The sequence below is a fragment of the Coregonus clupeaformis genome, chromosome 19, assembly GCF_020615455.1.
Source record: "Coregonus clupeaformis isolate EN_2021a chromosome 19, ASM2061545v1, whole genome shotgun sequence".
Classification (NCBI taxonomy): domain Eukaryota; kingdom Metazoa; phylum Chordata; class Actinopteri; order Salmoniformes; family Salmonidae; genus Coregonus; species Coregonus clupeaformis.
The window spans coordinates 34,693,959-34,714,050 of record NC_059210.1 but is presented as its reverse complement, the minus strand read 5'-3'; the positions used below and the strand labels follow the sequence as shown (position 1 = coordinate 34,714,050).

The 20,092-nt window shown below is 47.1% G+C and overlaps 1 protein-coding gene across 6 annotated transcripts in view; it reads right to left on the bottom strand.

The window, feature by feature from the left end:
- Positions 1 to 20,092, bottom strand: part of LOC121532059 (ATP-binding cassette sub-family C member 8-like) — a 168,425-nt gene that overhangs the window by 128,773 nt on the left and 19,560 nt on the right. For all 6 annotated transcript variants that reach the window (XM_045227177.1, XM_045227178.1, XM_045227180.1 and 3 more), the window contains exons 2-4: positions 11,023 to 11,185; positions 2,638 to 2,779; positions 1,684 to 1,805 (exon numbers count right to left, since the gene is read on the bottom strand). In XM_045227177.1, the coding sequence (XP_045083112.1) occupies positions 1,684 to 1,805; positions 2,638 to 2,779; positions 11,023 to 11,185 (427 nt within the window). The remainder of the gene's footprint in view (positions 1 to 1,683; positions 1,806 to 2,637; positions 2,780 to 11,022; positions 11,186 to 20,092) is intronic.

Sequence of the window (20,092 nt, the reverse complement as noted above, 5' to 3'; positions counted from 1 at the left end):
AGCATTTTCGAATGTCATGCTTTCTGAGCACCTAAAAATGAAGTTAGGTATTCAAACATTGAAGCAGAACCAGAAGCCTGCATTTTTATGTGAAAATCATTTCCCCAATTTTTTTTTACAGTGTATAGACGCTGGATCAGTGTTAAATTTAAAACTGTCAGTGTTGATTTAACACTGGAGAATTTGCTGTGCAGAATCTCAACAGTACCATGTCATGGGAGCATCCTTTTTTCAGTACAGTATATCTTAATATTCTCAGCAGACATTTGTATCACTACTTAAAATGTAATTAAATGGATGCCCCCTTCACTTTTTATTTTATTTTTAGAAAAACAAATCTGATTTTATTTAAAGTTGTTCAGAAAAATTGCAAGATTATAGTCAAATAATGTACTCATTCACTTCAAGTAAAGATACACAACAACTTCATTTCAGATTATGGCTGAACTATACCTATTTTAGCCTCCCCTACAGGCAAACATCTTCGGATTAGTGAACTAAGGTCGATATTGTATTTTTTCGCTCGCTCGCCTCACTTTTCAAAAAATGAAATATGTTCAACATTAAATTACATTTCTATGGCCTTATTTAATCTAACTGATTTACAGTGGGGAGAACAAGTATTTGATACACTGCGATTTTGCAGGTTTTCCTACTTACAAAGCTTGTAGAGGTCTGTAATTTTTATCATAGGTACACTTCAACTGTGAGAAATTAATTACTGAAAATCATACAATGTGATTTTCTGGATTTTTGTTTTAGATTCCGTCTCTCACAGTTGAAGTGTACCTATGATAAAAATTACAGACCTCTACATGCTTTGTAAGTAGGAAAACCTGCAAAATCGGCAGTGTATCAAATACTTGTTCTCCCCACTGTATGAGAATAACTACAGTACAAAGTATTTAAAAAAACAATCTAATTTCAACCTAATATCGGTTTGGAATACACAAGAATACAAACATTACACAAATTAGATCTCTGACTCCTGCTCGGCGGACACACATTGAATATTCTATAACTTTGGTTTCTACCTCGAACTGCAGTATAATTAATATCCATTCAATCAGAATAATGTAATTACACTTTAATTGTATTGCCTATAACCTTTAGAACCCCCAAACTCAACTCTGGACCTTGAAGCTAGTTCCACTGCTTTTTTAAATTGTTCCCCTGTAATCAGGGACTGATTTAGACCTGGGACACCAGGTGTGTGCAATTAATTATCAGGTAGAACAGAAAACCAGCAGGCTCCGGACCTCGTAGGGTAAGAGTTGAATACCCCTGCTTTAGAGCAAAACCCATCTCATCTGAATATAATGAACCATGCATCTGGATTAACATTACATTCTTAATGCCTATGGTTTAGACAAAACCACATACTGTACAAAATACTTTTACATTACATTTGAATTGCTCATTGTACGTATCCACCATTCAGTAAAGCCTAGCAAGAGGTTGCTCTGACACACACAGTAATTGGGGACATCTTCTACAGGGAGGCAGACTTCAGCAGTTGAAATTGGAGGTTTGGATGTTTAACACTAGAGTGAGGTGAGCTGCGCATTGAAGTGTGGTGACCATTCTGGCATAATTAGCATGCACGGACGCACACACGCACACACACTGTATGAATACACACACACTCTGTAAAGTGCTTTGAAAAAATGTAAGGAGCACTACCTAACAGTAGCTTGGGGAAGTTGGAGGTCTCGATGTTGTGGTAGTAGATGATGGAGGTGATCCCAGCCATGAAGGCCAGGCCTGCAGGCATGTACAGGTGCAGGTGGAGGGACTGGGTGAACCTGGGAGAACACACACAGGACAGAAGGGGTTTAATACACACACACACACACAAACACATGCACAGCCGCACACACACACAAACACACATCCCAATTGGAGCAGTTAAAACCATTCTATTCACACACTCAATGCCATATAAAAGCTGCAAGCAGACATTGTGTTATAGTGAATGGTATTCTAGGGTGAAAGTGCAAGAGGAGAGCTCTTCCAATCAATTCACAAACACATAGGAGATGCTCTCAGCGTCGACAGTCAATCCTAAAGTAATCAATGTGTAGGGGACTATAGGGGACATGCGTGGGCAACCAACATGAGAGGAGGAGAACATACAAGGACAGAAGAAGAAAGAGAAGAGGTGAAAGCCAGAGGGAGGAGGGGAGAAAGAGACAGAGAGAGACAACAGAGGCAAATTAATGTAAAGGCTCTGATTGATTTTCTGTAATTATTTAACCTACAATCGTGAATCACACAATATTGGATTGTGGAGTGAGGAGAGGAAGAGGGAGAGACAGATAAGTTGAAGACTAAATGGAGAAAGGGTCGGCAGTGCTGTCACTCAAAGTAGGTAAGGTAGAAGTGCAGACGAGGAAGAGAACCTAGTGAGCTAGGTGGGGGGAATGGTGGAGAGTTATGAAAATAGTACAGTTTACAGCAGAAGCAGTCATTGAGAGGAGCAGAGGAGTTGAGAAGTCTGTGATGACACTGCTAACTTTGCTAAAGATTCAATCTTGTTCAATGTTATGGAGGTGTATGGTCGTTGTAATGTACTGGGGGTCGGTGATGTCAAACATGGGCATAATTCCAGTAGAAGAGCAGGGGGAATGGACTCACCCATCAGAGACGATGCCCTCTGCGATCTCACAGACCAGGACGAAGAGGAGGATGAAGGTGAGGAGCCAGCGCAGGTTGTGACCAGGGAAGTGCAGCCAGGTGCTGTGGTGGATGTGCACCTTGGAGCTCTGGCTGCCCCAGCCTTACAGAACACAGCAAACACAACAATAAGACAGGAAACAGGAAGTTAACTTCAGAGAACAGCGTGCCGTCCGTCTAACTTGGCTTCCATCCCTCCTTTATCTGATCTGCTGGGAAGGTGAGTCAATTCCCAACTAAGCATCCGCAATAATATTACACATTTTACTTGTCTACGGCCGGGATTCAATCCGATCTAGCTTTTTCAGCTATGCACATTCTAAAGGCAATGTTTCCGAGTTCGCGGAGACCGCATTCATGGTAAACGCTGCATATGTTGGCTCAATCAAAAATTACCTTTAATTGTCAAGCGTGCTATAAGATGGATCTAGCACTGATCAGATAAAATACCGGCCTAAAAGAAGACACTACAAGAGGTTGGTGGCACCTTAATTGGGGAGGACAGGCTCGTGGTAATGGCTGGAGCGGAATTAGTGGAATGGTATGAAAAATGTATGCACTCACTAACTGTAAGTCGCTCTGGATAAGAGCGTCTGCTAAATGACTAAAATGTAAATGTAAAAATGTATCAAATACATCAGACATATGGGTTCCAAGTGTTTGATGCCATTCCATTAGCTCCTTTCCAGACATTATTATGAGCCGTCCTCCCCTCAGCAGCCTCCACTGGAAGACACTTCAGACTATTGATTCACGTAGAGACTGTGGAGGGGACACACAAAGTCCCCTTCAGGTGTATTACTCTGGATATCCAATTCATGACCTTGGCTTAATAGCTGATAGGATCAATTCTACTGACTCGCAGTACAACCTTGAAAAACAAGAAAGTTGTCCCTGTGAGTCCTGTGAGTCACAGGAGTAGGACTAGATTAAAGGTCATCAAAGGGGAGTCAGTGGCAACCAGTGGCAAGTCTGTCAAGGACTTCACTGTGAGGTGGGTCACCCTCCGGTACCTGCAGCTAGGCCTGTCTAGACAGAGACAGAACAAAGCTACTGTACCTTGCCTGAGACCGCTATTCCAGTTAGCTCTTATTTTTTTTATTTAGCTCTTAAAAGCTCACACACCTTACGTGCTGCTAGGTGCATGGAGAAAAATGTAGCTTCATAAAAACAAACTCCAGCACATTGGTGATCTAGATGTTTCCGACAATTAATGGATCTTATTTACCAATGTTTCGGTCAAACAACCTTCTTCAGAACGCATCTAGACCACCAGTGTTGCTGGAGTATGTATTTTTATTACAGTAAGCTCCTAAAAGCTAACACCTAGGACTTTAGCTCAATGGGCTACTGTGGTGTTGAGCCAGGCAGTACCCACCGGTCAGTTACATCTACCTTCATGCTTTTAAAAGGAGCGTATCTGTGACGGATTCTGCCGAGGCTGCCCCTCCTCCTTGCTCGGGCAGGCTTCGGCGTTCGTCGTCACCGGAATACTAGCTACTGCCGATCTATGTTCTACCTGTTGTTGTCTGATTGTCACACACCTGTTTCCCATCACTCCTTCCCTATTTAACCGGGTGGCTCCCATTGTGTTTTGTGCGTGTTTGTTTTTCGTTTCGTGTGTCGTTTGGTGAGCGGGTTTGTTCCTCCCTGTGTGGAGGTATTTTGTATTGGTTTCTTTACTTATTCAGTAAAGTACGTTTTCATAGAGTTCTGTGTCCTGCGCCTGACTTCGATCCACCGCATTACACTGACACTCGTGACAGAAACACGCACCAAAATGGAGTCAGCAGGTACAGCCAGTCAGTCCGGATCGATGGAGGAATGCGTTCAACGACAGGAGAGCATGATCCAGGCTCTCGGCACCGCTATGGAGAGAGTGGTAAATGCTATGGACCGATGTGAGAGAGGTGGCTTTCCTACACCTCCTCCAACCACTCAACCACCCATACCACTGTCCACCCCTTCGCCACCTGGGTCCAGTGGGATTCGGCTCTCGCTCCCGAGGGCATATGACGGTACACCAGCCGGGTGTCAGGGTTTCCTTCTCCAGGTAGAGCTCTACCTGGCCACCATTCACCCGGCGCCCTCGGGATACGAGAGCGTGTCCGCCCTCATCTCCTGTCTGTCGGGGAAGGCACTCGAGTGGGCCATGCCGAGTGGGGAGGAATTGATGCTACATCTGTCCGCTACGAGGATTTCACCCGCCGCTTCCGGGCAGTATTCGATCATTCACCGGAGGGGAGAGCGGCAGGCGAGCGTCTGTTCCATCTAAGACAGGAGAGGAGGAGCGCCCAGGACTTTGCGCTGGAGTTCAAGACTCTGGCAGCCAGCGCAGGATGGAATGAGAGGGGGACGTTCGGCGGGAACTGGCCTGCAGGGATACCAACCTCAACCTGGACCAACTGATGGAGATGTCCATCAGGCTGGATAACCTGTTGGAGACCCGCGGACGTTCTGATCAGGGCCCGTCCATTCCATCTCCCAACACCTCCGACCCTACCCCCATGGAGCTCAGAGGTGCGGCGCTTAGGGAGACCAGGAGAGGGGCCATCCCCTGCACCAACTGTGGCCGCAGAGGACACACTGCGGGTCGGTGCTGGGGAGGGTCCCCGGGATTCGAGGCAGTAGGCAGAGCACTGGTCGACCATCTCAGGTGAGTAAGCACCCGACTCACCCAGAGCACCCTGTTGGTCAGCTGTGTATTGAGGTTGTTTTCCCAGAGTTTTCTCCTCATTCCCAGCATAAGGCTCTAGTAGATTCAGGCGCAGCTGGGAATTTTATTGATCGTCAGTATTCACTTAGTTTAGGGATTCCCACTGTTCGTGTTGATGTGCCCTTCCCTGTACATGCATTAGATAGTCGCCCGTTAGGGTCAGGCCTAATCAGGGAGGTCACCGCACCACTCTTAATGAGGACGCAGGGGGGTCATGAGGAGAGGATTAGTCTCTATCTGATTGATTCTCCTGCGTTTCCTGTGATGTTGGGACTTCCCTGGTTAACCACTCATGACCCCACTATTTCTTGGCAACAGAGGGCTCTCAAGGGATGGTCCAGTCAGTGCTCAGGGAGGTGTGTAGGGGTTTCCTTAGGGGCTACTACGGTGGAGAGTCCAAACCAGGTCTCCACAATGCACATTCCTTCTGAGTATGCCGATTTGGCTCTCGCCTTCAGTAAAAAGAGGGCGACTAAATTACCACCCCATCGTCCAGGGGATTGTGCGATAAATCTCCAGGTGGGCGCTGCACTTCCACGGAGTCACGTGTACCCTCTGTCACAGGAGGAGAAGGCGGCTATGGAAACATATGTCTCCGAATCTCTGAGATAGGGATAAATTCGACCTTTCACTTCACCTGTTTCCTCAAGTTTACTTTTTCGTGAAGAAGGATGGTGGGTTACGCCCGTGCATTGATTACCGTGGTCTTAATCAGATCACCGTCAAGTACAGCTATCCATTACCTCTGATAGCTTGTATGACAGAGTTATTGCACGGGGCGCGCTTCTTCACGAAATTGGATCTCAGGAGCGCGTACAACCTGGTGCGTATCCGGGAGGGAGATGAGTGGAAGACGGCATTCAGTACTATCTCAGGACACTATGAGTACCTCTTCATGCCATACGGGTTGATGAATGCTCCATCAGTCTTTCAATCCTTTGTCGATTAGATTTTCAGGGATCTGCACAGACAGGGTGTAGTGGTGTATATAGATCACATTCTCATATACTCCGCTACACGGGCCGAGCATGCGTAAAGTGCTTGGACGACTGTTGAAGCATGACCTGTATGCCAAGGCGGAGAAATGCCTGTTCTTCCAGGAGTCCATCTCCTTCCTAGGGTACCACATGTCCGCGTCTGGGGTGAGGATGGAGAGTGACCTCATTTCGGCCTGCGTAATTGGGCGACTCCAACCACGGTGAAGGAGGTGCAGCGATTTTTGGTGTTTGCCAATTACTACCGGAGGTTTATCCGGGGCTTTGGTCAGGTAGCGGCTCCCATTACCTCGTTGCTGAAGGGGGGACCGGTGCGTCTGCGGTGGTCAGCTGAGGCGGACAGGGCGTTCAGTCATCTGAAAAACCGGTTTACCTCGGCTCCAGTGCTGGCTCATCCGGATCCCTCCTTGGCTTCGGAGGCTGGGATAGGTGCTGTACTTTCCCAGCGCTCGGGCACACCACCCAAGCTCCGCCCCTGTGCGTTCTTTTCGAAGAAGCTCAGCCCGGCGGAGCGCAACTATGATGTGGAGGACCGGGAGCTGTTGGCTGTGGTCCAAGCCCTGAAAGCGTGGAGACATTGGCTTGAGGGGGCTAAACACCCTTTTCTCATTTTGACTGACCACCGCAATCTGGAGCACATCCGGGCGGCGAGGAGATTAAACGCTCGCCAGGCAAGGTGGTCCATGTTTCTCGCCCGTTTTGATTTCACCCTTTTTTACAGGCCAGGTTCCCAGAACACTAAGGCAGATGGTCTGTCCCGACTGTATGACACGGAGGAGAGTTCCGTGGAGCCCACTCCCATACTTCCGGCGTCGTGTCTGGTGGCACCGGTGGTGTGGGAGGTGGACGCGGACATCGAGCGGGCGTTGCGTAACGAACCCACTCCTCCCCAGTGTCCAGAGGGTCGTGTGTACATCCCGCTGGAGGTCTGCGATCGTTTGATCTATTGGGCTCACACGTCACCCTCCTCTGGTCATCCTGGCATCGGTCGGACAGTACATTGTCTTAGTGGGAAGTACTGGTGGCCCACCTTAGCTAAGGACGTGCAGGTTTATGTTTCCTCCTGCTCAGTGTGCGCCCAGTGTAAGGCTCCTAGACACCTGCCCAGAACGAAATTGCAACCCCTACCCGTTCCACAACGACCATGGTCCCACCTATCGGTGGACTTCGTGATGGATCTTCCCCCCTCACAAGGGAACACCACGATCCTGGTTGTTGTGGATCGGTTTTCTAAGTCCTGCTGCCTCATTCCTCTGCCCAGTTCTCTACGGCCCTACAGACTGCTGAGGCCCTATTTACACACGTCTTCCGGCACTATGGGGTACCTGAGGATATAGTGTCTGATCGGGGTTCCCAGTTCACCTCGAGAGTCTGGAGGGCGTTCATGGAACGTCTGGGAGTCTCGGTCAGCCTGACCTCAGGGTTTCACCCCGAAAGTAACGGGCAGGTGGAGTGAGTCAACCAGGAGGTGGGTAGGTTTCTGAGGTCGTATTGCCAGGACCGGCGGGGGGAGTGGTCGGTTTTCCTCCCCTGTGCAGAGATGGCTCAAAACTCACTCCGCCACTCCTCCACTAACCTTACTCCATTCCAGTGTGTATTAGGTTATCAGCTGGTTCTGGCACCTTGGCATCAGAGCCTGATCGAGGCAACTGCGGTGGATGAATGGTTTCGGCGCTCGCAGGAGACCTGGAACGCTGCCCATGTGCGCCTGCAACAGGCCATCGGGCGGCAAAAGGCGAGCGCCGACCACCACCGCAGTGAGGCTCCAGGGTATGCCCAGGGGGACCTGCCGGAAGCTGGGTCGGCGGTTTGTGGGGCCATTCAAAGTCCTGAGGAGATTGAACGAGGTATGCTATAGGTTACAGCTTCCTCCTGATTATCATATTAACCCCTCATTCCATGTGTCTCTCCTCAGGCCGGTGGTAGCTGGTCCACTCCAGGAGTCTGAGATACGGGAGGTTCCTCCGCCCCCACTGGACATCGAGGGGGCACCGGCGTACTCGGTCCGTTCCATCTTGGATTCGAGGCGTCGGGTGGGAGGCCTGCAGTATCTTGTGGAGTGGGAGGGGTACGGTCCGGAGGGTACGATCCCTCCATGTTGAGGGATTTCCACCGCAGTCATCCGACTCGCCCCGCACCGCGTCCTCCTGGCCGTCCCTGAGGCCGGGGGGGGTACTGTCACAGATTCTGCCGAGGCTGCCCCTCCTCCAGGCTTTGGCATTCGTCATCACCGGAATACTAGCTACTGCCGATCTATTTTCTATGTTCTACCTGTTGTTGTCTGATTGTCACACACCTGTTTCCCATCATGTAATTACTCCTTCCCTATTTAACCCTGTGGCTCCCATTGTGTTTTGTGCGTGTTTGTTTTTCGTTTCGTGTGTCGTTTGGTGAGCGGGTTTGTTCCTCCCTGTGTGGAGGTATTTTGTATTGGTTTCTTTACTTATTCAGTAAAGTACGTTTTCATAGAGTTCTGTGTCCTGCGCCTGACTTCGATCCACCGCATTACACTGACACTCGTGACAGTAACAGCTTATTTTGCTGTACTTCTGGGTTATCAAACACAAAACCTGGTCCTAACTGACCAAATGCTTATATCATTAAATGTATATAATAATCAAATTGCGATGGGTTTCATTAGCAATGCATCCAACTGCTGCTCCCAACAACACCTCCCTACCAATTACATTATAATACCTGTCGGGAGGTAAGTTAATCACCCTGCACTGCTGGCACACACACACACACACACACAAGTATTCTGTGTGTGTAACTGAAGCTCTGCAAACATTGCGACGCCCATGGCTGAGTGGGAGATTAATCTCTCAAGGTCACAAGGCACCTCTGACCTTCTCATCCAATGGGTTTTGAGGACCCGAGAGGATGCAAGGGATCAAGGAAATGCAATTGAGATTCTCCCACTGGCTCAAGGTGACAGGGAGGATGAATGAGCGAGAGAGAGAGAGAGAGAGAGAGAGAGAGAGAGAGAGAGAGAGAGAGAGAGAGAGAGAGAGAGTAGGAAGAGGACGAGAGGAAGAAAGAAGGAAAAATAGGTTGAAAGATAGATTAATTGAATGCTGGAGAAACAGAGAAAGAGAAACGAGACTGAAAGAAGCAGAAAGAAACAGGGAGAGAGAGAGAGAGAGTCAGAAAGATGCAGAGATCTGTAAATAATTTTTATCAGCATGTCTTTCACCTCCGCAGTGGTCCCTGGGGGTTTATGAGTTTATCCTATAGCCATTAGCGTCAGTTTACAGTCATTCTCTCTACTTCTCTATTCCTGTCTTTGTGTTTTTCTGTCTTTTTCATCTCTCATCTCCCCCTCTCTCTCTCTCTCTCTCTCTCTCTCCCCCACCCGCTCTATATCTATCTTTCTCTCTCTCTATGTACTAGCTCCATCTTTTAACTTCCTTCTAAGGTAATGGTTTTTATCCCAGTCCTTTGTAGTTTTGGGGTAAGTCTGGTATGGCACCCTATTCACTATAGAATACACTTATGTTTTCCAGAGCCAGTGGAGCACTGTAAAAGGGAATAGGGTTCCATTTCAGATGTAATGTAGCCTCCCTCTAACAGTGTCACAGGGACATAGAGAATTGGTCAGTCACACACTGATGACACATAGACAAGCACATTAGTCACTTTACCAGCAGTCACAGGAACACAAAACGGGTCTAGGAATGATGATAACACCCGAAGAATGTCTCAGCAAATTACAATCACTTTAACAACAGGGACGGGGACACAGTGAACTTGTCACACATTGATGACACGGAGGTGGTCGGCCGGTCACACAGTGATGGTGACACCAGTGGAATTGGAGGGGGTAGCCAGGTGGAACAGACTGGGAGGCGAGCAGGGATGTGTAACCCGACCCTACAGGTTCCAGCTCCTGCTCGCTAGGCCTAAATTCCAGCAGAAAGGTCACATTTGTTTGTCAAAAATAAAAATGCTTCCCACAACGAGAGGTTTCTTGGAATATGTCCAAGCCACCCACCCCCACCATGCTTCATCTAGGGTCATGTTCCCATTAGAATGTTAATGGTTTTATCATAGGGGACACACTGTATACTTTATACAGTGGTCCTGTATGGCTCAGTTAGTTGATCATGGCGCTTGCAAGGCCAGGATTATGGGTTCGAATCCTGGGGCCACCAATACGTAAAATGTATGCACACATGACTGTAAGTCACTTTGGATAAAAGCTCCTGCTAAATGGCATATATTATAAACTGTACCGTGGACTTTATATTTCTATGCAAAATGAATGAATGCATCGTTAGTTAAATTAAAAAAGTGGAGCACATGGGAGAGGCTCAGTAATAATTTATGATCTTAGGGACTAGGTCTTAGGTACACGCCTTCTGGCATATGTTGACATCATCTTCATCATCATCATCATCATCATCATCACCACCACCACCACCACCACCACCATCACTGATTACCAGTCATTACAGTTCATTTCATTGCAACATAAGCATACAGTAACGGAGTGAATGGCTCAGTAACGAGCTGCCATAGGACAGTTATGCTTGGGCGTGTGTGTGTGTGTGCGTGCGTCCGTGTATTACCCGCCCTTGTGGTTGCTGTATGTGTGGTGGGGCCGTGGGGCTCTCACCTCGTGGTAACACTCACCGATGAAGAGGATGGGGAAGGTGATGAAGAGCAGGAAGATGTGCGGGACCACGTTGAGCGCGTCCAGGAAGCAACCGTTGTTGAGAACGCCGCTGTCCACGTTGTACGCCAACGAGTTGTTCTCGTTCCCACAGAACGCCAAGGACATGGTGGAACCGGGACTCTACGGAGGAACTCACCACAGGAACAGGATGAGGAAGAAAGGGAGAAAGAGGAGGAGGACAACAAGAAAAAAGGAGAGAGAATCTCTCAGAGCATGTTCTTTCTTTGTAGGACACTGCTGTATTTCCAGCAGCAGGTCTCGACGAGTTAGAATGTGACCTCTGCTCTCTTAGTTCCTCTATTTCACATCCTGGCTCCCAATACCAGATCCAGAGAGAAAGAAGGGAGAGGGAGAAGAAAGGAGGGAGAGAGACAGAGGGTAATTATAGTCCAGTTAGAGGGAAACAGCAGCACCCTTTTCTCTCTGAGTTTCTAAGAAGCAGCATTGCCAGCGGAGAGCTCGCTGGTAACAAATTCCTGCATCCTGTTCCCCTGCAGTCTCCAAAACACATCCTTGACACCCGCGTCTGCTTGCCAGGCTGGCTTTGTCTAATCGCTCTCACGTGCAAAACGCTGCACAGCTCCTCTGGAACACACACCACAAAGACACAAAACACACACCGGCGCCTCACACACACACACACTCACACACACAGACTAGAGCGGAGTCCTGCTATTCCTATCTCTGTAGATTTCAGTCGACCTTGCAAGAGGACAGCTGAGGCTGAATGTGAGACAGTTTGTCCGTACAGAGCAGACAACCTGCTAGAGGTGGTAGGGAGAGAAGGAGGGAGTGAGAGAGGGGGAGAGAGATAGTGGGAGGGAGAGGGAGAGCGAGAGAGATAGAGGGAGAGAGAGAAAGGTGAGGGGTGAACAAGACCGAGGAAAGAGAGGGGAGGGGGTAATCAAAGAAGAGGAGGGGTGAACATGAATGAAATAGAGAGAAACAGACACACACAGAGAGAGAGAGAGAGAGAGAGAGAGAGAGAGAGAGAGAGAGAGAGAGAGAGAGAGAGAGAGAGAGAGAGAGAGAGAGAGAGAGAGAGAGAGAGAGAGAGAGAGAGAGAGACCAATGCTGACGTCACAGAGTTAGGCTACGTGAGAGGCATCTGGAAGCATGCTAAATCCCAAACACAATTATTTCCAGGAATTACATAATGATATCCCTCATTGTCTTCATTGTCTTTCTACATATTCAGCTGTGTTCAAGCACTAAGGGACAGAATGAACACAATGGTTGCAGAATAACTAGGTTGCTGTAGTTGCACATACATATATACTATCTAAAACACATAACACAGGAACATAAAATATGAATGGCTTCCTAAAAAAGACTACTGTATGTTATGCTGTTTTATTATAAGGATTATACTCTCTATGGATCCCAATGACATTCCACTCATTCACGAAGGTAATCAGCCCAAGTTAAAGAATGCACTGTGTAGATTCACATTTTTTTTATAATTGATGTGTAGATCATCAGTAATCTCTACGATGCCCAGCTCAGGTGTAAGGGGTGAGGTGACAACTAGGCCACGTTCAGTTGCAAAACGTTCTCGAACATGGCAAATAGAAATACCATGAATAGAGCCAATGTGATTCCTTATTCTACATTTACATTACATTTACTTACAAATTGGTGCATTCACCTTATGATAGCCAGTGGGACAACCACTTTACAATTGTTTTATTTATTTATATTTTTTTATTTGTTAACTTTTAGAGTATATTTTAAATTTTCATTTGTTTTATATATATACAGTGAGGGAAAAAAGTATTTGATCCCCTGCTGATTTTGTACGTTTGCCCACTGACAAAGACATGATCAGTCTATAATTTTAATGGTAGGTTTATTTGAACAGTGAGAGACAGAATAACAACAAAAAAATCCAGAAAAACGCATGTCAAAAATTTTATGAATTGATTTGCATTTTAATGAGGGAAATAAGTATTTGACCCCTCTGCAAAACATGACTTAGTACTTGGTGGCAAAAGCCTTGTTGGCAATCACAGAAGTCAGACGTTTCTTGTAGTTGGCCACCAGGTTTGCACACATCTCAGGAGGGATTTTGTCCCACTCCTCTTTGCAGATCTTCTCCAAGTCATTAAGGGTACGAGCCTGATGTTTGGCAACTCGAACCTTCAGCTCCCTCCACAGATTTTCTATGGGATTAAGGTCTGGAGACCTTAATGTGCTTCTTCTTGAGCCACTCCTTTGTTGCCTTGGCAGTGTGTATTGGGTCATTGTCATGCTGGAATACCCATCCACGACCCATTTTCAATGCCCTGGCTGAGGGAAGGAGGTTCTCACCCAAGATTTGACGGTCCATCGTCCCTTTGATGCGGTGAAGTTGTCCTGTCCCCTTAGCAGAAAAACAGCCCCAAAGGATAATGTTTCCACCTCCATGTTTGACAGTGGGGATGGTGTTCTTGGGGTCATAGGCAGAATTCCTCCTCCTCCAAACACGGCGAGTTGAGTTGATGCCAAAGAGCTCGATTTTGGTCTCATCTGAACACAACACTTTCACCCAGTTCTCCTCTGAATCATTCAGATGTTCATTGGCAAACTTCAGACCGGCCTGTATATGTGCTTTCTTGAGCAGGGGGACCTTGCGGGCGCTGCAGAATTTCAGTCCTTCACGGCGTAGTGTGTTACCAATTGTTTTCTTGGTGACTATGGTCTCAGCTGCCTTGAGATCATTGACAAGATCCTCCCGTGTAGTTCTGGGCTGATTCCTCACCGCTCTCATGATCATTGCAACTCCACAAGGTGAGATCTTGCATGGAGCCCCAGGCTGAGGGAGATTGACAGTTCTTTTGTGTTTCTTCCATTTGCGAATAATCGCACCAACTGTTTTCACCTTCTCACCAAGCTGCTTGGCAATGGTCTTGTAGCCCATTCCAGCCTTGTGTAGGTCTACAATCTTGTCCCTGACATCCTTGGAGAGCTCTTTGGTCTTGGCCATGGTGGAGAGTTTGGAATCTGATTGATTGATTGCTTCTGTGGACAGGTGTCTTTTATACAGGTAACAAATTGAGATTAGGAGCACTCCCTTTAAGAGTGTGCTCCTAATCTCAGCTTGTTACCTGTATAAAAGACACCTGGGAGCCAGAAATCTTTCTGATTGAGAGGGGGTCAAATACTTATTTCCCTCATTAAAATGCAAATCAATTTATAACATTTTTGACATGCTTTTTTCTGGATTTTTTTGTTGTTATTCTGTCTCTCACTGTTCAAATAAACCTACCATTAAAATTATAGACTGATCATTTCTTTGTCAGTGGGCAAACGTACAAAATCAGCAGGGGATCAAATACTTTTTTCCCTCACTGTATATATATTTATATATATATATATATATATATATATTTTTTTTATTACATTTTTTATTTATTTATTATAATAATAATTATTATTATTATTTTTTTTTATTTTGTGAGGGTGGGGGTAGAAGGATTACTTTTATACTATCCCAGGTATTCCTTAAAGAGGTAGGGTTTCAAGTGTCTCCGGAAGGTGGTCAGTGACTTCGCTGTCCTGGCGTCGTGGGGGAGCTTGTTCCACCATGGGGGTGCCAGAGCAGCGAACAGTTTTGACTGGGCTGAGCGGGAACTGTGCTTCCGCAGAGGTAGGGGGACCAGCAGGCCAGAGGTGGAAGAACGCAATGCCCTCGTTTGGGTGTAGGGACTGATCAGAGCCTGAAGGAAAGGAGGTGCCGTTCCCCTCACAGCTCCGTAGGCAAGCACCATGGTCTTGTAGCAGATGCAAGCTTCAACTGGAAGCCAGTGGAGTGTGCGGAGGAGCGGGGTGACGTGAGAGAACTTGGGAAGTTTGAACACCAGACGGGCTGCAGCGTTCTGGATGAGTTGTAGGGGTTTAATGGCACAGGCAGGGAGCCCAGACAAAAGCGAGTTGTAGTAATCCAGACGGGAGATGACAAGTGCCTGGATTAGGACCTGTGCCGCTTCCTGTGAAAGGTAGGGTCATACTCTGCGAATGTTGTAGAGCATGAACATACAGGATCGGGTCACCGCTTTGATGTTAGCGGAGAACGACAGGGTGTTGTCCAGGGTCACGCCAAGGTTTTTTACACTCTGGGTGGAGGACACAACGGAGTTGTCAACCGTGATGGCGAGATCATGGAGCGGGCAGTCCTTCCCCGGAAGGAAGAGCAGCTCCGTCTTGCCGAGGTTCAGCTTGAGGTGGTGATCCGAAATCCACACTGATATGTCTGCCAGACATGCAGAGATGCGATTCACCACCTGGTTATCAGAAGGGGGAAAGGAGAAGATTAATTGTGTGTCGTCTGCATAGAAATGATAGGAGAGACCATGTGAGGATATGACAGAGCCAAGTGACTTGGTGTATAGAGAGAATAGGAGAGGGCCTAGAACTGAGCCCTGGGGGACACCAGTGGTGAGAGCACGTGGTGCGGAGACAGATTCTCGCCACGCCACCTGGTAGGAGCGACCTGTCAGGTAGGACGCAATCCAAAAGTGAGCCGCGCCAGAGATGCCCAACTCGGAGAGGGTGGAGAGGAGGATCTGATGGTTCACAGTATCAAAGGCAGCAGAGAGGTCTAGAAGGATGAGAGCAGAGGAGAGAGAGTTAGCTTTAGCAGTGCGGAGAGCCTCCGTGACACAGAGAAGAGCAGTCTCAGTTGAATGACCAGTCTTGAAACCTGACTGGTTTGGATCAAGAAGGTCATTCTGAGAGAGATAGCAGGAGAGTTGGCTATAGACGGCACGCTCAAGAGTTTTGGAGAGAAAAGAAATAAGGGATACTGGTCTGTAGTTGTTGACATCGGAGGGATCGAGTGTAGGTTTTTTGAGGAGGGGTGCAACTCTCGCTTTCTTGAAGATGGAAGGGACATAGCCAGCGGACAAGGATGAGCTGATGAGCGAGGTGAGGTAAGGGAGAAGGTCGGAAATGGTCTGGAGAAGAGAGGAGGGGATAGGGTCAAGCGGGCAGGTTGTTGGGCGGCCGGCCGTCACAAGTCGCAAGATTTCATCTGGAGAGAGAGGGGAGAGAGAAGTCAAAGCATAGGGTAGGTCAGTGAGAGCAGGACCAGAGGTGTCATTTGACTTAATAAATGAGGATCGGATGTCGTCAACCTTCTTTTCAAAATGGTTGACGAAGTCATCCACAGAGAGGGAGGAGGGAGGGGGAGGAGGCGGAGGATTCAGCAGGGAGGAGAAGGTGGCAAAGAGCTTCCTAGGGTTAGAGGCAGAGGCTTGAAATTTAGAGTGGTAGAAAGTGGCTTTAGCAGCAGAAACGGAGGAAGAGAATGTACAGAGGAGGGAGTGGAAAGATGACAGGTCCGCAGGGAGTCTAGTTTTCCTCCATTTCCGCTCGGCTGCCCGTAGCCCTGTTCTGTGAGCTCGCAATGAATCGTCAAGCCACGGAGCAGGAGGGGAGGACCGAGCCGGCCGGGAGGATAGGGGACATAGAGAGTCAAAAGATTCAGAGAGGGAGGAGAGGAGGGTTGAGGAGGCAGAATCAGGAGATTGGAGGGAGAAGGATTGAGCAGAGGGAAGAGATGATAGGATGGAAGAGGAGAGAGTAGCGGGAGAGAGAGAGTGAAGGTTGCGACGGCACATTACCATCTGAGTAGGGGCAGAGTGAGTAGTGTTGGAGGAGAGCAAGAGAGAAAAGGATACGAAGTAGTGGTCGGAGACTTGGAGGGGAGTTGCAGTGAGATTAGTAGAAGAACAGCATCTAGTAAAGATGAGGTCAAGCGTATTGCGTGCCTTGTGAGTAGGGGGGGACGGTGTGAGGGTGAGGTCAAAAGAGGAAAGGAGTGGAAATAAGGAGAGAAATTAGTCAAAGGCAGATGTAGGGAGGTTAAAGTCACCCAGAACTGTGAGGGGTGAGCCATCCTCAGGAAAGGAACTTATCAAGGCGTCAAGCTCATTGATGAACTCTCCAAGGGAACCTGGAAGGCGATAAATGACAAGGATGTTAAGCTTGAATGGGCTAGTGACTGTGACAGCATGGAATTCAAATGAGGAGATAGACAGATGGGTCAGGGGGAAAAGAGAGAATGTCCACTTGGAAGAGATGAGGATTCCTGTGCCACCGCCGCGCTGACCAGATGCTCTCGGGGTATGTGAGAACACAATATCAGACGAGGAAAGAGCATTAGGAGTAGCAGTGTTTTCAGTGGTAATCCATGTTTCCGTCAGCACCAAGAAGTCGAGGGACTGGAGGGTGGCATAGACTGAGATGAACTCTGCCTTGTTGGCCGCAGAACGGCAGTTCCAGAGGCTACCGGAGACCTGGAACTCCACGTGGGTCGTGCGCGCAGGGACCACCAGATTAGAGTGGCAGCAGCCACCCCGTGTGAAGCGTTTGTATGGCCTGTGCGGAGAGGAGAGAACAGGGATAGACAGACACATAGTTGACAGGCTACAGAAAAGGCTACAATAATGCAAAGGAGATCGGAATTAAATTAACTAAGCATCTGGGAAAGCGAGAGAGCGGGGCCTCCCTCACGTTTCACTGAAACACTCATATATAACTCTCCCAACTTCCACTTTAGATTAATAGACTTTAGTTAGTGTCTGGTCTGTTAGCGATGTTACCAAACAGACTAGTTCTGTCTCTTACCTCTAGTTAGTGTCTGGTCTGTTAGCGATGTTACCAAACAGACTAGTTCTGTCTCTTACCTCTAGTTAGTGTCTGGTCTATTCGCGATGTTACCAAACAACTAGTTCTGTCTCTTACCTCTAGTTAGTGTCTGGTCTATTAGCGATGTTACCAAACAGACTAGTTCTGACTCTTGCCTCTAGTTAATGTCTGGTCTATTAGCGATGTTACCAAACAGACTAGTTCTGTCTCTTACCTCTAGTTAGTGTCTGGTCTATTAGCGATGTTACCAAACAGACTAGTTCTGTCTCTTACCTCTAGTTAATGTCTGGTCTATTAGTGAAGTTACCAAACAGACTAGTTATGTCTCTTGCCTCTAGTTAGCGTCTGGTCTGTTAGCAATGTTACCAAACAGACTAGTTCTGTCTCTTACCTCTAGTTAGTGTCTGGTCTATTAGCGATGTTACCAAACAGACTAGCTCTGTCTCTTACCTTTAGTTAGTGTCTGGTATATTAGCGATGTTACCAAACAGACTAGTTCTGTCAAGACAGACTACATGTCAGAGAGGCATGTTTGTTCTACATAGCATATTTCTAGCTGAACGTTAAAAAATTGTGTGTTCTACTGAATGTATCCCTGATGCCAGAGGGAGGGGGACAGAGTGAAGATGCACAGCTGGTCGTCTAGACACGATACCTGATCCCTCCCTCGACATCTGAGCCTGGGACAGGTTCAGCAGGACGCAACGTTTTAGAACATTCAGATAGAAATGTGCTATATAGAACAAAACATGCCTTTTCCGACGTAGAATAAGGAATCACGTCAGCTCTATTCATGGCATTTCTATCTGCAACGTTCAAGAATGTTTTGCAACTGAACGTGGCCCCAGGGGAATGCAAAATCTGTAACTCTGCACCCTCACTTCCTGTCCCGCACCAAAATACCTCCCCACATGGGAACGTGTGGGAAACATAGGAAGAAGTTGGCATGAGGTAGATATCCAGTAGCTTCCACAGACATCTCTAGGAATAACTTTTAAATACATATAAACTATATTTATATATCTTATAGCTTTTCTATATACATTTTATTGTATATGTGCAACATACATGTTTTATTTGAGCGTTTTCTTTAGTCTGCCTGCAGTGTCACGTGGGCGGGGTTTTGCACTATTCGTTACGTAGCAACAGGCAAACTCAATCAAGCACTGATAAAGTATTTGAAATAATTTCAATAGTATTTGATCCTAGGTATGACGTGCAACAATCAACAATCTCCAACCTACTTGTGTTTTTTTATTTCTCCTCAGTATTCACGTGTGTGGCCAGCTTTAGCTGTCCCTGTGGCTGTGTTACGTTGTCGTGTCCTGAATTTGAGATTACCACCGTCCATTGTGGGATTATTCTCCAGGGAGAGTTTTAAACATCAACTGGCAGACTTAAAAGGGGAGGGGCAGAACAGACGCTTTAACAGCGGCTCAGAGGAACACTTTGACGCATCAACTGGCAGAATTGAAAGGGGAGGGGCAGAACAGATGCTTTAACAGCGGCTCAGAGGAACACTTAGACGCATCAACTGGCAGAATTAAAAGGGGAGGGGCAGAAGAGACGCTTTAACAGCGGCTCAGAGAAACACTTTGATGCTCTCATGTGGAACTCTTATGTGGAATGTGGAACGTTCCAGAATGGAACTCACGTCGGAAGTTCTTGTAACCTTCAGTAAAATCACTGACCAGTGGCTAAAGAGACCACTGACTGACTGACTTTCCTACCTTTCAGCTGCTCCAGTTGTGCATAGGTATGTAATTGGTTTCAAATCTCTATTGCAGCTTTTTAGGACCAGAACTAAATCATTACGACTAATGGCCACGTGGCCAAAGAGACAGACAGACAGACCTACTCACTGACAGACAACAGTCTCAGCTGGTTTTTAGAGTGAAATACATTGGAAAAAAACAAATGAAAACTGCAAGACTGAATGAGAGACAAAACAGCAAATGATGAAAATGGGCTTGTGAAAAAATATACATTTGTATAAAATTGTGCAGTTATCTTAGCTAGCTGGATTGTTTACCAGTTGCTAAGCAGTTGCTAGGGACTCTCCTAAAAGAAGCTAGCTAACAAAAAAATAGCTAGTTAACAACACAACAGAAAGACAAAAGAAGGACAAAATACAAAGGACACCAAAGTAAAACAGTCCTCTAAAGACACTAGACAATAATGCAAGAAACAACACTGTTTTGGAAAAGGTAGGCTTCTATTGCAACATTGTAGCCAACATCACCAGCGTTGCTATGGAAATTGTTTACCCACCAGACATCCAGACAGAGAAAGCTAAGAAAAGTTGATGATGGGACAGAACCATGAATGCCTGTTTGCAAATCTTACCAGTTGCAAAACAAAAGCAAATGTAATATTTAATACCAAACGAGGGCACAT